This window comes from Pseudophryne corroboree, chromosome 3 (genome assembly GCF_028390025.1).
Source record: "Pseudophryne corroboree isolate aPseCor3 chromosome 3, aPseCor3.hap2, whole genome shotgun sequence".
Taxonomy (NCBI): Eukaryota; Metazoa; Chordata; class Amphibia; order Anura; family Myobatrachidae; genus Pseudophryne; species Pseudophryne corroboree.
In genome coordinates this window covers 511,955,657-511,972,514 of record NC_086446.1, presented here as the reverse complement: position 1 = coordinate 511,972,514, position 16,858 = coordinate 511,955,657, and the positions used below count along the sequence as shown (strand labels likewise).

Sequence of the window (16,858 nt, the reverse complement as noted above, 5' to 3'; positions counted from 1 at the left end):
TTCGTTCCCGGAGCCGCGCCGCCGTCCCCCTTACAGAGCCAGAAGCAAGAAGAGGTCCGGAAAATCGGCGGCAGAAGACATCAGTCTTCACCAAGGTAGCGCACAGCACTGCAGCTGTGCGCCATTGCTCCTCATACACACTTCACACTCCGGTCACTGAGGGTGCAGGGCGCTGGGGGGGGGCGCCCTGAGCAGCAATAAAAACACTTTGGCTGGCAAATATATCACAATATATAGCCCCAGAGGCTATATATGTGATAAATACCCCTGCCAGAATCCAGAAAAAAGCGGGAGAAAAGTCCGCGAAAAAGGGGCGGAGCTATCTCCCTCAGAACACTGGCGCCATTTTCTCTTCACAGTGCAGCTGGAAGACAGCTCCCCAGGCTCTCCCCTGTAGTTTGCAGGCTCAAAGGGTTAAAAAGAGAGGGGGGGCACTAAATTTAGGCGCAATATTGTATATACAAGCAGCTATTGGGAAAAATTCACTCAATATAGTGTTAATCCCTAAATTATATAGCGCTCTGGTGTGTGCTGGCATACTCTCTCTCTGTCTCCCCAAAGGGCTGTGTGGGGTCCTGTCCTCAGTCAGTCAGAGCATTCCCTGTGTGTGTGCGGTGTGTCAGTACGGCTATGTCGACACGTTTGATGAGGAGGCTTATGTGGTGGCAGAGCAGATGCCGATAAATGTGATGTCGCCCCCTGTGGGGCCGACACCAGAGTGGATGGATAGGTGGAAGGTATAAACCGACAGTGTCAACTCCTTACATAAAAGGCTGGATGACGTAACAGCTGTGGGACAGCCGGCTTCTCAGCCGCGCCTGCCCAGGCGTCTCAAAGGCCATCAGGGGCTCAAAAACGCCCGCTCCCTCAGATGGCAGACACAGATGTCAACACGGAGTCTGACTCCAGTGTCGACGAGGTTGAGATATATACACAATCCACTAGGAACATCCGTTACATGATCCCGGCAATAAAAAATGTGTTACACATTTCTGACATTAACCCAAGTACCACTAAAAAAGGGTTTTATGTGTGGGGAGAAAAAGCAGGCAGTGTTTTGTTCCCCCATCAAATGAGTGAATGAAGTGTGAAAAAGCGTGGGTTCCCCCGATAAGAAACTGGTAAATTCTAAAAAGTTACTGATGGCGTACCCTTTCCCGCCAGAGGATAAGTTACGCTGGGAGATATCCCCTAGGGTGGATAAGGCGCTCACACGTTTGTCAAAAAAGGTGGCACTGCCGTCTTAGGATACGGCCACTTTGAAGGAGCCTGTTGATAAAAAGCAGGAGGCTATCCTGAAGTCTGTATTTACACACTCAGGTACTAGACTGAGACCTGCAGATAGTGCTGCTGCAGCGTGGTCTGTGACCCTGTCAAACAGGGATACTATTTTGCGAACATAAGAGCATATTAAAGACGTCGTCTTATATATGAGGGATGCACAGAGGGATATTTTGCCGGCTGGCATCCAGAATTAATGCAATGTCCATTCTGTCAGGAGGGTATTAGAGACCCGACACTGGACAGGTGATGCTGACTTTAAAAGGCACATAGAGCCTTATAAGGGTGAGGAATTGTTTGGGGATGGTTTCTGGGACCTCGTATCCACAGCAACAGCTGGGAAGAAAAAAATTTACCTCAGGTTTCCTCACAGCCTAAGAAAGCACTGTATTATCAGGTACAGTCCTTTCGGCTTCAGAAAAGCAAGCGGGTCAAAGGCGCTTCCTTTCTGCACAGAGACGAGGGAAGAGGGAAAAAGCTGCACCAGTCAGCCAGTTCCCAGAATCAAAATTCTTCCCCCGCTTCCTCTGAGTCCACCGCATGACGCGGGGGCTCCACAGGCGTAGCCAGTTACGGTGGGGGGCGGCCTCAAAAATTTCAGCGATCAGTGGGCTCGCTCACAGGTGGATCCCTGGATCCTTCAAGTAGTATCTCAGGGGCACAAGCTGGAATTCGAGGCGTCTCCCCCCCGCCGTTTCCTCAAATCTGCCTTGCCGACAACTCCCTCAGGCAGGGAGGCTGTGCTAGAGGCAATTCACAAGCTGTATTCCCAGCAGGTGATAGTCAAGGTGCCCCTACTTCAACAAGGACGGGGTTACTATTCCACACTGTTTGTGGTACCGAAACCGGACGGTTCGGTGAGACCCATGTTAAATTTGAAATCCTTGAACACATACATAAAAAAATTCAAGTTCAAGATGGAATCACTCAGGGCGGTTATTGCAAGCCTGGAGGAGGGGGATTACATGGTATCCCTGGACATCAAGGATGCTTACCTACATGTCCCCATTTACCATCCTCACCAGGAGTACCTTTAGATTTGTGGTACAGAATTGCCATTACCAATTCCAGACACTGCCGTTTGGACTGTCCACGGCACCGAGGGTCTTTACCAAGGTAATGGCAGAAATGATGATACTCCTTCGAAAAAAGGGAGTTTTAATTATCCCGTACTTGGACGATCTCCTTATAAAGGCGAGGTCCAAGGAGCAGTTGTTGGTCGGAGTAGCACTATCTCGGGAAGTGCTACAACAGCACGGATGGATTCTATACATTCCAAAGTCACAGCTGGTTCCTACCACACGCCTACTGTTCCTGGGGATGGTTCTGGACACAGAACAGAAAAAAGTATTTCTCCCGCAGGAGAAAGCCAAGGAGCTGTCATCTCTAGTCAGAGACCTCCTGAAACCAAAACAGGTATCGGTGCATCACTGCACACGAGTCCTGGGAAAAATGATAGCTTCTTACGAAGCAGAATTCCATTCGGCAGGTTCCATGCAAGAACCTTTCAGTGGGACCTCTTGGACAAGTGGTCGGGATCGCATCTTCAGATGCATCGGCTGATAACCCTGTCTCCAAGGACCAGGGTATCTCTACTGTGGTGGCTGCAGAGTGCTCATCTTCAAGAGGGCCGCAGATTCGGCATACAGGACTGGGTCCTGGTAACCACGGGTGCCAGCCTTCGAGGCTGGGGGGCAGCCACACAGGGAAGAAATTTCCAAGGACTTTGGTCAAGTCAGGAGTCGTCCCTACACATAAATATTCTGGAACTGAGGGCCATTTACAATGCCCTAAGTCTGGCAAGGCCTCTGCTTCAAAACCAGCCGGTACTGATCCAATCAGACAACATCACGGCAGTCGCTCATGTAAACCAACAGGGCGGCACAAGAAGCAGGATGGCGATGGCAGAAGCCACAAGGATTCTCCGATGGGCGGAAAATCACGTCTTAGCACTGTCAGCAGTGTTCATTCCGGGAGTGGTCAACTGGGAAGCAGACTTCCTCAGCAGACACGACCTACACCCGGGAGAGTGGGGACTTCATCCAGAAGTCTTCCAACTGTTGGTAAACTGTTGGGAAAGGCCACAGGTGGACATGATGGCGTCCCGCCTAAACAAAAAACTAGATATTGCGCCAGGTCAAGGGACCATCAGGCGATAGCGGTGGACGCTCTAGTGACACTGTGGGTGTACCAGTCGGTTTATGTATTCCCTCCTCTGCCTCTCATACCAAAGGTACTGAGAATAATAAGAAGACGAGGAGTAAGAACGATACTCGTGGTTCCGGATGGGCCAAGAAGAGCTTGGTACCCAGAACTTCAAGAAATGATATCAGAGGACCCATGGCCTCTACCGCTCAGACAGGATCTGCTACAGCAGGGGCCCTGTCTGTTCCAAGACTTACCGCGGCTGCGTTTGACGGCATGGCGGTTGAATTCCGGATCCTAAAGGAAAAGGGCATTCCGGAGGAAGTCATTCCTACGCTGATAAAAGCCAGGAAAGAAGTAACCGCAAACCATTACCACCGTATTTGGCGAAAATATGTTGCGTGGTGTGAGGCCAGGAAGGCCCCAACAGAGGAATTTCAGCTGGGTCGTTTTCTGCACTTCCTACAGTCAGGAGTGACTATGGGCCTAAACTTGGGTTCCATTAAGGTCCAGATTTCGGCTCTGTCGATTTTCTTCCAGAAAGAACTGGCTTCACTGCCTGGAGTTCAGACATTTGTAAAGGGAGTGCTACATATTCAGCCCCCTTTTGTGCCTCCTGTGGCACCTTGGGATCTCAACGTGGTGTTGAGTTTCCTAAAATCACATTGGTTTGAGCCACTTAAAACTGTGGATTTGAAATATCTCACGTGGAAAGTGGTCATGTTATTGGCCTTGGCTTCGGCCAGGCGTGTGTCAGAATTGGCGGCTTTGTCATGTAAAAGCCCTTATCTGATTTTCCATATGGATAGGGCAGAATTGAGGACTCGTCCCCAGTTTCTCCCTAAGGTGGTATCAGCTTTTCACTTGAACCAACCTATTGTAGTGCCTTCGGCTACTAGGGACTTGGAAGATTCCAAGTTACTGGACGTAGTCAGGGCCTTAAAAATTTATATTTCCAGGACGGCTGGAGTCAGGAAAATTGACTCGCTTTTTATCCTGTAGGCACCCAACAAAATAGGTGCTCCTGCTTCTAAGCAGACTATTGCTCGCTGAATTTGTAGCACAATTCAGCTGGAGCATTCTGCGGCTGGATTGCCGCATCCTAAATCTGTAAAAGCCCATTCCACGAGGAAAGTGGGCTCATCTTGGGCGGCTGCCCGAGGGGTCTCGGCTTTACAACTTTGCCGAGCTGCAACTTGGTCAGGGGCAAACACGTTTGCAAAATTCTACAAATTTGATACCCTGGCTGAGGAGGACCTTGAGTTCTCTCATTCGGTGCTGCAGAGTCATCCGCACTCTCCCGCCCGTTTGGGAGCTTTGGTATAATCCCCATGGTCCTTACGGAGTTCCCAGCATCCACTAGGACGTCAGAGAAAATAAGAATTTACTCACCGGTAAATCTATTTCTTGTAGTCCGTAGTGGATGCTGGGCGCCCATCCCAAGTGCGGATTGTCTGCAATACCTGTATGTAGTTATTGCCTAACTAAGGGTTATTGTTGAGCCATCTGTTGAGAGGCTCAGTTATATTTCATACTGTTAACTGGGTATAGTATCACAAGTTATACGGTGTGATTGGTGTGGCTGGTATGAGTCTTACCCGGGATTCAAAATCCTTCCTTATTGTGTCAGCTCTTCCGGGCACAGTATCCTAACTGAGGCTTGGAGGAGGGTCATAGTGGGAGGAGCCAGTGCACACCAGGTAGTCTAAAAGCTTTCTATTAGTTGTGCCCAGTCTCCTGCAGAGCCGCTATTCCCCATGGTCCTTACGGAGTTCCCAGCATCCACTACGGACTACGAGAAATAGATTTACCGGTGAGTACAATCTTATTTACCAACGTCTGAACTTCTGGTAGAGAAGCCAACTCTTTTTGAAAGAAAATGGATAAGGCCGAAATCTGGACCTTAATGGAACCCAATTTTAGGCCCAAATTCACTCCCGACTGTAGGAAGTGAAGGAAACGGCCCAGCTGGAATTCCTCTGTAGGAGCATTCCTGGCCTCACACCAAGAAACATATTTTCGCCATATACGGTGATAATGTTTAGCTGTCACGTCCTTCCTAGCCTTTATCCGCGTAGGAATGACCTCGTCCGGAATGCCCTTTTCTGCTAGGATCCGGCGTTCAACCGCCATGCCGTCAAACGCAGCCGCGGTAAGTCTTGGAACAGACAGGGCCCCTGTTGCAACAGGTCCTGTCTTAGAGGAAGAGGCCACGGGACTTCTGTGAGCATTTCTTGCAGATCTGGATACCAGGTTCTTCGTGGCCAATCTGGAACAATGAGGATTATTCTCACTCCTCTTTTTCTTATTATCCTCAGCACCTTGGGTATGCGAGGAAGAGGAGGAAATACATAGACCGACTGGAACACCCACGGTGTCACCAGTGCGTCCACAGCTATCGCCTGAGGGTCTTATGACCTGGCGCAATACCTCTGTAGCTTTTTGTTGAGGCGGGATGCCATCATGTCCACCTGTGGCAGTTCCCACCGACTTGCAATCTGCGTGAAGACTTCTTGATGAAGTCCCCACTCTCCCGGGTGTAGGTCATGCCTGCTGAGGAAGTCTGCTTCCCAGTTGTCCAGTTCCGGGATGAACACTGCTGACAGTGCGCTTACGTGATTCTCCGCCCAGCGAAGAATTCTGGTGGCTTCTGACTGAATCAGAACCGGTTGGTCGCGAAGCAGGGTCTCCGCTTGACGTAGGGCGTTGTATACGGCCCTTAGTTCCAGGATGTTGATGTGAAGGCAAGTCTCCTGACTTGCCCACAGACCTTGGAACTTTTTTCCCTGTGTGACTGCTCCCCACCCTCGGAGGCTTGCATCCGTGGTCACCAGGATCCAGTCCTGAATGCCGAATCTGCGGCCCTCGAGAAGGTGAGCACTCTGCAGCCACCACAGGAGAGACACCCTGGCCCTGGGGGATAGGGTGATTTACCGATGCATCTGAAGATGTGATCCGGACCACTTGTCCAGTAAGTCCCATTGAAAGGTCCTCGCATGGAACCTGCCGAAGGGAATGGCCTCGTATGATGCCACCATCCTTCCCAGGACTCGAGTGCAGTGATGCACTGACACCTGTTTTGGTTTTAACAGGTTCCTGACCAGTGTCATGAGCTCCTGAGCTCTCTCTATCAGGAGATAAACCCTTTTCTGGTCTGTGTCTAGAAACATGCCTAGGAAAGGCAGATGAGCCGTAGGAACCAACTGCGACTTTGGAATATTTAGAATCCAGCCGTGTTGCCGTTACACTTCCAGAGAAAGTGATACGCTGTTCAGCAACTGCTCTCTTGATCTCGCTTTTATGAGGAGATCGTCCCAGTACGGGATAATTGTGACACCTTGCTTCCGCAGGAGCACCATCATTTCCGCAATTACCTTGGTGAAGATTCTCGGGGCCGTGGAGAGACCAAACTGCAACGTCTGAAATTGGTAATGACAATCCTGTACCGCAAATCTGAGGTACGCCTGATGAGGTGGATAAATGGGGACATGAAGGTATGCATCCATTATGTCCAGAGACACCATAAAATCCCCCCCTTACAGGGTTGCAATGACCGCTCTCAGCGTTTCCATCTTGAACCGGAACCTTTTTAGGTATATGTTCAGGGATTTTAAATTCAATATGGGTCTGACCGAACCGTCCGGTTTCGGGGCTACAACATGGTCGAATAATAACCCCCTCCTTGTTGAAGGAGGGGAACCTTGACCACCACCTGTTGAAGATACAATTTGTGAATTGCAGTTAACACTATTTCCCTCTCGTGGGTGGAAGCCAGCAGGGCCGACGGTGAGGGGGCATCTCCTCAAAGTCCAGCTAGTATCCCTGAGACACACTATCTATTGCCCAGGGATCCAACAGGGAGTGAACCCACTTGTGGCTGAAATTACGAAGACGTGCCCTCACCGGGCCTAGCTCCGCCTGTGGAGCCCCAGCGACATGCGGTGGATTTTGTAGAGGCCGGGGAGGACTTCTGTTCCTGGGAACTAGCTGTGTTGTGCAGCTTCTTTCCTCTGCCCCTGCCTCTGGCAAGAAAGGACGTACCTCGGACTTTCTTGTTTCTTTGTGATCGAAAGGCTGCATTTGATAATGTCGTGCTTTCGTAGGCTGTGCAGGAATATAAGGCAAAAGATCAGAATTACCAGCCATAGCTGTGGAGACCAGGTCCGAGATCCCTTCTCCACAAAATCCTCAGCCTTCCATATGCCTCTTAAGTCGGCATCACCTGTCCATTGCATATCTACAGGACACGTCAAGCAGAAATCGACATAGCGTTGACTCTAGAACCCAGTAGACTAATGCCTCTTTGGGCATGTTTTATTTATATATATATATATATATATATCTATCTTAAGACAGCATCTTTAATATATATATATATATATATATATATATATACATACTAGGGTCTCAATCTCTGCTGATAAGGTAGCTGTCCACGCTGCTACAGTGCTATAAACCCATGCCGACACAATCGCCGGTCTGAGTAGTGTACCAGAATGTGTACGCTATCCGCAGGATCCCTGAGGATACCTGTTAAGTCAGGGCTACCTTTTGGGCAAACGTGACACCCTAGGGGAAGATTCCCATCGTATCCTGGCCCTAGTAGGGGAAGGATATTCCCTGAGAATTCTTTGTGGGAAACTCTTGTCTGGAGATTCCCGCTCTTTTTCATCATAAGAGGAGGGAAATTTACCTCGGCTTTCTTCCCCTTAAACATGTGTACCCTTGTGTCAGGGACAGATGAGTCATCAGTGATATGCAAATCATCTTTTATTACAATAATCATATATTGAATACTTTCCTGCCATTTTGGCTGTAACTTTGCATTATCGTAGTCGACACTGGAGTCAGACTCCGTGTCGATATCAGTGTCTATTATTTTGGATAGTGAGCATTGAGAGACTCTGAAGGTCTCTGCGACATAGGGACAGACATGGGTAGATTCCCTGTCTGTTCTCTAATCTTTTGTGCAATAAATTCACCTTAGCACTTAATTACACATATCCAAACAGGTGTCGGCGTTGTCGACGGAGACACCCCTCACACACATATTTGCTCCATCTCCTCCTTAGGGGAGCCTTTTACCTCAGACATGTCGACACACACGTACCGACACACCACACACTCAGGGAATGCTCATCTGAAGACCATTCCCCCACAAGGCCCTTTGGAGAGACAGAGAGAGAGTATGCCAGCACACACCCCAGCGCTATTAACCCAGGAATAACACAGTAACTTAATGTTAACCCAGTAGCTGCTGTTTATAATGATTTTTTGCGCCTAATTATGTGCCCCCCCTCTCTTTTTACCCTCTTCTACCGTGTATCTGCAGGGGAGAGGCTGGGGAGCTTCCTCTCAGCGGTGCTGTGGAGAAAAAACATGGCGCTGGTGAGTGCTGAGGAAGAAGCCCCGCCCCCTCGACGGCGGGCTTCTGTCCCGCTTAAATATACATTTTCTTGGCGGGGGCTCATACATATATACAGTGCCCAACTGTATATATGCTAAACTTTTGCCAGAGAGGTTCCAATTGCTGCCCATGGCGCCCCCCCCCCCCTCCCCCTCTGCGCCCTGCACCCTTACAGTGACCGGAGTATGTGAGGTGTGTGTGGGAGCAATGGCGCACAGCTGCAGTGCTGTGCGCTACCTCAGTGAAGACTGGAGTCTTCTGTCGCCGATTTCAAAGTCTTCTTGCTTCTCATACTCACCCGGCTTCTGTCTTCCGGCTCTGCGAGGGGGACGGCGGCGCGGCTCTGGGATCGGACGACGAGGGTGAGATCCTGTGTACGATCCCTCTGGAGCTAATGGTGTCCAGTAGCCTAAGAAGCAGGACCTAGCTTCAGAGAGTAGGGCTGCTTCTCTCCCCTCTGTCCCACGATGCAGGGAGTCTGTTGCTAGCAGAGCTCCCTGAAAATAAAAAACCTAACAAAATACTTTCTTACAGCAAGCTCAGGAGAGCTCACTGAACAGCACCCAGCTCGTCCGGGCACATATTCAAACTGAGGTCTGGAGGAGGGACATAGAGGGAGGAGCCAGAGCACACCAGAATCTAAATTATTTCTTAAAGTGCCCATGTCTCCTGCAGAGCCCGTCTATTCCCCATGGTCCTTACGGAGTCCCCAGCATCCACTAGGACGTTAGAGAAAAACAAATGTCTTTGTTCCAGGAATATTGCAGCACAAGTACTGATTATTTCCCCAAACTGTTTTGATTTCCTATCTCTTGTGTTAATCAGCTGATTGACTTTGGTACGCTGTGACCAGCGGTCATGGGGTAGACTACTTCATGGTGTGACCTGCACTCTCCTCTAATCCTGAGCTGAAATGTTTTGTTTTATTCTACAGCTTTGGAGGAACAACTTGTGAATTTGTCCGCCATGAAGGCACAAGCTCTGACGGGTATTTAGCACATGTGTTCCGTCATGCAGCTAAAGAACTGTTTGATATGGATGTCCAGGAGATCACATACAAAACACTAAAGTAAGTAGTCAGACTAGGTCTTCATAAAAGAAACAGACATTTGATTTACCAAAGAAGGCTTATTGTTTGTATGTATAATTGCATAATGGGCCTGCTTCAGAGTTACATGTAAGTCCACTTTGCAGCTGTATCTTGAGTTTTTAGCAGTGTACATGTGTCCAAGAATATGCAACTATGAGCTTTTTTTTTTTTTTTTTTTGGAGTTTTTCACATACCAACTTTTATTGAAGTTGTCATAGCAAAATTAAAAGAAGGAGGGAGGGAAAGGACAAAAGGAAAAAAGGGTAGGGGCAAGAGATATTACGTATGGCATGACATAAAAGCTAAGAGCAGTTGTAAAAAGTGAAGAGTAAAATCATTTTAGGTCTGACATTAACAATAGGCTTCATAATACCCTCATAAAGCCGAACACAAGAGGACCCATAGTACCCAGGTGACGATCTACTACCAAAGAACAAGTTACAGTCCATTGGTCAGTGGCCGAGGAGCTTTATTAAATGATAATCAAGGGGTCCAGGTGGAGCTGCTTTATTGTCAATGACACCGAAGATAAATTCCATTTGATAAGTGACCCAAATTGCTTTTGAGATTGAAGTCGGTAAGGGTGGCAAAGGAGAATTCCAAAGAAACGCTGTGTAGCATTTTACTGAATTTAATATATGCCAGATAAGTTTTTGCTTGGGTCTAGAAACCCAATCTATTGGTCTGGGTAAGTGTGGGAAGCCGGCATGGCACCATTGGTTACTTGTAGGAGGCCCAAACAGGGGTTTGATTTGGACATGACCAAAATATATGGAGCAAGGTGCCCTTCTGGCTGCATCCCCACCAGCACAGTTCAGAGAAAGCCAGGAAATTTTTATGTAAGCACTGATTGATCATGTACTGCCGCAAATATATTTTCAATGAATTTTCGCAGTGTCTGACTGAAGTAGCTGAGGAAACCAGTTTGAATCGAACCTGTTCCCAGACATCTATCCCTAGAGTCTCCCCCGTGTCACACTCCCAGGACTGTTCATGGGAAGCCAAAGGCAGAGAATTATGAGAGAGTAAGAGGCGGTAGATAGTGGAAAGCAAGCCCCTAGTGGAAGAGCAGAGGAAGCAAAGTGTTTCAAATGTAGTTCTCTGAGAGCCTCCCAGGGAAATTAGTTGAGGTACAAAAACTACGCAATGGCAGGTACTGGTAGAAGCATTAAGAGGGAAGGCAATATCGCTCCCAAAGATCTGCAAAAGACGGAAAAGAGCCTAATAAGGCAATATCATTTAGACACCGAATACCTTTTCCTATGCTGGGTGAAAAGTCCCTATGATTAAAGCCAAGAGGGAAAGCCAGGCTGTCCTATACAGGTCAAAGCGGGAGCGGTGAAGATAGGAGAGCAAAGGCCTGTATTGACTCAGCCCAAATTGCGGCTGTAAGAGTGATTGATAGAAATTTAGACACAGATGGTGTCCTACATAGTCGAGGGACCCGCAATATAGATGAAATGGATAAAGTTTGCAAAAGATCATATTCAAGTTTGACCCAACTACGAGAAGCTGGATCTGAGTGCCAGAGCACATCCTGAGTAAGCTGTGCTGCATAAAAGTATAATTAAAGATTTGGGACCCCTAAGCCCCTTCTTCTAGCCGGGTTATGTAACACCCTCAACCATACCTGTGGCTTTCTGCCTGCCCAAAGGAAACACGAGAATTTTCTTTGTAAAACTAAGAGTGTAGATGAAGCAATTTTAACAGGAAGAGCCTGAAAAACTTATAGAAGAGACGGGGAAGGACATTCTTCTTAAGGGCGTTAGCTCGCCCTGTTCACAAGATAAACTGAGTAGACCAGCTTCGGAGGTCCCCGGCAATAACATAGAACAGGCCAGGGTATTTCGCTTCATACAACTGAGAATAATGCTTTTCTTTAGATGTTTAAGTTGTGTCTGTTCCCAGTTAAATTTTAAGTTTTGAGACCATGTCGATCGGAGAGTGTCAGAAAGGTTAAAATCAAGGACCTCCGTTTTAGCAGCATTAATCTTAAGGTTGGAGAGCTCTCCAAAGTCCTTCACCTATGAGCAATTTATTATTATAATTATTAACAGTTATTTATATAGCACACACATATTCCGCAGCGCTTTACAGAGAATTGGCCATTCACATCAGTCCCTGCCCCAGTGGAGCTTACAATCTATATTCCCTACCACATGTACACGCGCACACTAGGGTTAATTTTGTTGAGAGCCAATTAACCTACCAGTATATTTTTGGATTGTGGGAGGAAACCGGAGTACCCGAAGGAAACCCACGCAAGTACGGGGAGAATATACAAACTCCACACAGTTAGGGCCATGGTGGCAATAGAACCCATTACTTAAATTTAGAGTCCTCTATAACACTGCTGCTTTCACTTGTGGCTTAATGGGCATAACTGGGCGGCAACTGGATGTTTGCATGCAGGCTAAGTGTTGTGGGGACGGGTTGTGGGCATGTAGGAGGAACTGCGGACTGTGGGCTAATTCAGGTATGATCGCAAATCTCTATCCAACCGGAAATTATTACGATCGCCCCGTAGGCGCATCTCCTGTCCTGCACATGTGCCCGCACCTTCTGCGGGGGGGGGCGCAGAAAATGCGATCGCCTCTGCCTGTCAAACTGGCGGGGGGGGGGGGGGGCTGCAACGTTCTGCTTCCAGGGCGGAGACGGGGCATTGCGGAGGTGGATAGACGGGGGCGTGTCGGGAGCGTGATCACGGCGGCTGCATGACGTCACACGCAGCAGCCGCGATCGAGAAGAACACGGCAGGCCTCCTGCAAGGCGCAGCTAAGAGGCTTCACTAATTTCTACGATGAAGCAGAAATTGCGAGGCGATCGCAATTTCTGCTTCATCAAAGGGGGAGGCAGCGGTCAGCATGCTGGGCAGCCCCCAGCATGCTAGGAAAAGGATTGCAAATTCTGCTACTTAGCCGAATTTGCAATCTTTACTGAATTAGGACCCATGTTGGGTTGACTTTACACACAGACTCCTCTGATTTCAGGTGTCTCTCTTGCACACCTGTTCTTTGCTAAGTGATGATGGCTAACTTCCCAAGCAGAGAGGCAGTGTGGCCCCATAGATGCACCTACTGCAATTATTAATGAGCACATAAAGGGGCTTCTCAGATAAATGTGACCAGAACCAAATGTCTGTCATTGCCAAGATCACACAGTGTCCAATATCTCCAGACAAATACTTGATTCTGGTAGTATTGTCAGTTACTAGATAAGCCTTTGATCAATATTTTAAAAGATACATGTAATATTATTTGCTTTATATTTGGTAGATGGAAATAACAAAGCAACAAAACTTTCTGAAATATATTATATGAGTAGGACTGGCACAATGAGCTTAACTGAGCACATTAATAGCAATCTAACACTGATGGTAGACAAATAATTTTATATGGCTTATTTATATTTCTTTTTGTATATTTAGGCATATTTTTTGAGGGGGGGTTGGAGTGGGCCCCAGCCTGCTAATAAAATAGTCCTACATCATGGGAACTTAAGTGACAGATGTTTTTATTTTATTATGTTCAGGAACAAAGACTTCCAAGAGATATGCTTAGAAAAGGATGGAGAAACCGTCCTGAGATTTGCTGCTGCATATGGATTCCGGAACATACAGAACATGGTGCTCAAACTCCGAAAGGGGAAATTTCACTATCACTTTGTGGAGGTTTTAGCTTGCCCAGGGGGTACGTTCTACAGAATAGCTTTTGGCACGCTGCAAAAGCCTCAAAAAAATGTTAGATTGTTGGATTGTTTGGTAAACATAAGCCATGAAAGGGATGGAGAGATGTAATTAGCTTTCTTTCAAAAGTAAATTAAATGTATTGTGAGTCAGAAACGTACATTTTATGTTGTGTGAACGCTGACGAAAGTGCTTAAACATTTTAAAACGTAATTACTTTATATGAGTGAGCTGCAGTTATTATTCACAGTTCATATGCAAATGTTTCAAGGGTTTGGTTCAGCAAGTATGTTTGAAAGTATACTTGAGATAATAAGATTTTACTTACCGATAAATCTATTTCTCGTAGTCCGTAGTGGATGCTGGGGACTCCGTCAGGACCATGGGGAATAGCGGCTCCGCAGGAGACAGGGCACAAAAATAAAGCTTTAGGATCAGGTGGTGTGCACTGGCTCCTCCCCCTATGACCCTCCTCCAAGCCTCAGTTAGGATACTGTGCCCGGACGAGCGTACACAATAAGGAAGGATAATGAATCCCGGGTAAGACTCATACCAGCCACACCAATCACACCGTACAACTTGTGATCTGAACCCAGTTAACAGTATGACAAACGTAGGAGCCTCTGAACAGACGGCTCACAACAATAACAACCCGATTTTTTTGTAACTATAACTATGTACAAGTATTGCAGACAATCCGCACTTGGGATGGGCGCCCAGCATCCACTACGGACTACGAGAAATAGATTTATCGGTAAGTAAAATCTTATTTTCTCTGACGTCCTAAGTGGATGCTGGGGACTCCGTCAGGACCATGGGGATTATACCAAAGCTCCCAAACGGGCGGGAGAGTGCGGATGACTCTGCAGCACCGAATGAGAGAACTCCAGGTCCTCTTTAGCCAGGGTATCAAATTTGTAGAATTTTACAAACGTGTTCTCCCCCGACCACGTAGCTGCTCGGCAGAGTTGTAATGCCGAGACCCCCCGGGCAGCCGCCCAGGATGAGCCCACTTTCCTTGTGGAATGGGCCTTGACAGATTTTGGTTGTGGCAAGCCTGCCACAGAATGTGCAAGTTGAATTGTGCTACAAATCCAACGAGCAATCGTCTGCTTAGAAGCAGGAGCACCCAGCTTGTTGGGTGCATACAATATAAACAGCGAGTCAGACTTTCTGACTCCAGCCGTTCTTGAAATATATATTTTCAATGCCCGGACCACGTCCAACAACTTGGAATCCTCCAAATCGTTAGTAGCCGCAGGCACCACAATAGGCTGGTTCAGGTGAAACGCTGACACCACCTTAGGCAGAAAATGAGGACGCGTCCGCAGTTCTGCCCTGTCCGAATGGAAAATCAGATATGGGCTTTTATAGGATAAAGCCGCCAATTCTGACACTCTCCTGGCTGAAGCCAGGGCCAGTAGCATGGTTACTTTCCATGTAAGATATTTCAAATCCGCCGATTTGAGTGGCTCAAACCAATGGGATTTGAGAAAATCCAAAACTACATTAAGGTCCCACGGAGCCACTGGGGGCACAACCGGGGGCTGTATATGTAGTACTCCTTTTACAAAAGTCTGGATTTCAGGAACTGAAGCCAATTCTTTCTGGAAGAAAATCGACAGGGCCGAAATTTGAACCTTAATGGACCCCAATTTGAGGCCCATAGACAATCCTGTTTGCAGGAAATGTAGGAATCGACCCAATTGAAATTCCTCTGTGGGGGCCTTCCTGGCCTCACACCACGCAACATATTTTCTCCAAATGCGGTGATAATGTTGTGCAGTCACCTCCTTCCTGGCTTTTACCAGTGTAGGAATGACCTCTTCCGGAATGCCTTTTTCCCTTAGAATTCGGCGTTCAACCGCCACGCCGTCAAACGCAGCCGCGGTAAGTCTTGGAATAGACACGGTCCCTGCTGAAGCAGGTCCCGTCTTAGAGGTAGAGGCCACGGATCCTCCGTGAGCATCTCTTGAAGTTCCAGGTACCAAGTTCTTCTTGGCCAATCCGGAGCCACGAGTATCGTTCTTACTCCCCTTTGCCGTATAATTCTCAGTACTTTTGGTATGAGAGGCAGAGGAGGGAACACATATACTGACTGGAACACCCACGGTGTTACCAGAGCGTCCACAGCTATTGCCTGAGGGTCTCTTGACCTGGCGCAATACCTGTCCAGTTTTTTGTTGAGGCGGGACGCCATCATATCCACCTTTGGTTTTTCCCAACGGTTCACAATCATGTGGAAGACTTCTGGATGAAGTCCCCACTCTCCCGGGTGTAGATCGTGTCTGCTGAGGAAGTCTGCTTCCCAGTTGTCCACTCCCGGAATGAACACTGCTGACAGTGCTATCACATGATCTTCCGCCCAGCGAAGAATCCTTGCAGCTTCTGCCATTGCTGTCCTGCTTCTTGTGCCGCCCTGTCTGTTTACGTGGGCGACTGCCGTGATGTTGTCCGACTGGATCAACACCGGCTGACCCTGAAGCAGGGGTTTTGCCAGACTTAGAGCATTGTAAATCGCTCTTAGCTCCAGTATATTTATGTGAAAAGACATCTCCAGGCTTGACCATACTCCCTGGAAGTTTCTTCCCTGTGTGACCGCTCCCCAGCCTCTCAGACTGGCATCCGTGGTCACCAGGACCCAGTCCTGTATGCCGAATCTGCGGCCCTCTAACAGATGAGCACTCTGCAACCACCACAGAAGAGACACCCTTGTCCGTGGTGATAAGGTTATCCGCTGGTGCATCTGCAGATGCGATCCGGACCATTTGTCCAACAGATCCCACTGAAAAGTTCGTGCGTGGAATCTGCCGAATGGAATCGCTTCGTAAGAAGCCACCATCTTTCCCAGGACTCTTGTGCATTGATGCACAGACACTTTTCCTGGTTTTAGGAGGTTCCTGACAAGTTTGGATAACTCCTTGGCTTTTTCCTCCGGAAGAAACACCTTTTTCTGAACCGTGTCCAGAATCATTCCCAGGAACAGCAGACGTGTTGTCGGTGTCAACTGAGATTTTGGAAAATTCAGAATCCACCCGTGTTGTTGCAGCACTAATCGGGTTAGTGCTACTCCGTCCTCCAGCTGTTCTCTGGACCTTGCCCTTATCAGGAGATCGTCCAAGTAAGGGATAATTAATACGCCTCTTCTTCGTAGAAGAATCATCATTTCGGCCATTACCTTGGTAAAGACCCGAGGTGCCGTGGACAATCCAAACGGCAGCGTCTGAAACTGATAATGACAGTTTTGCAC

General features: G+C 48.0%; 1 protein-coding gene across 1 annotated transcript in view; it reads left to right on the top strand.

Annotated features, from left to right (window-relative positions):
* Positions 1-16,858, top strand: part of NARF (nuclear prelamin A recognition factor) — a 109,240-nt gene that overhangs the window by 87,551 nt on the left and 4,831 nt on the right. The window contains exons 9-10 of the mRNA XM_063961066.1: positions 9,768-9,902; positions 13,455-13,612. Coding sequence (XP_063817136.1) covers positions 9,768-9,902; positions 13,455-13,612 — 293 coding nt within the window. The remainder of the gene's footprint in view (positions 1-9,767; positions 9,903-13,454; positions 13,613-16,858) is intronic.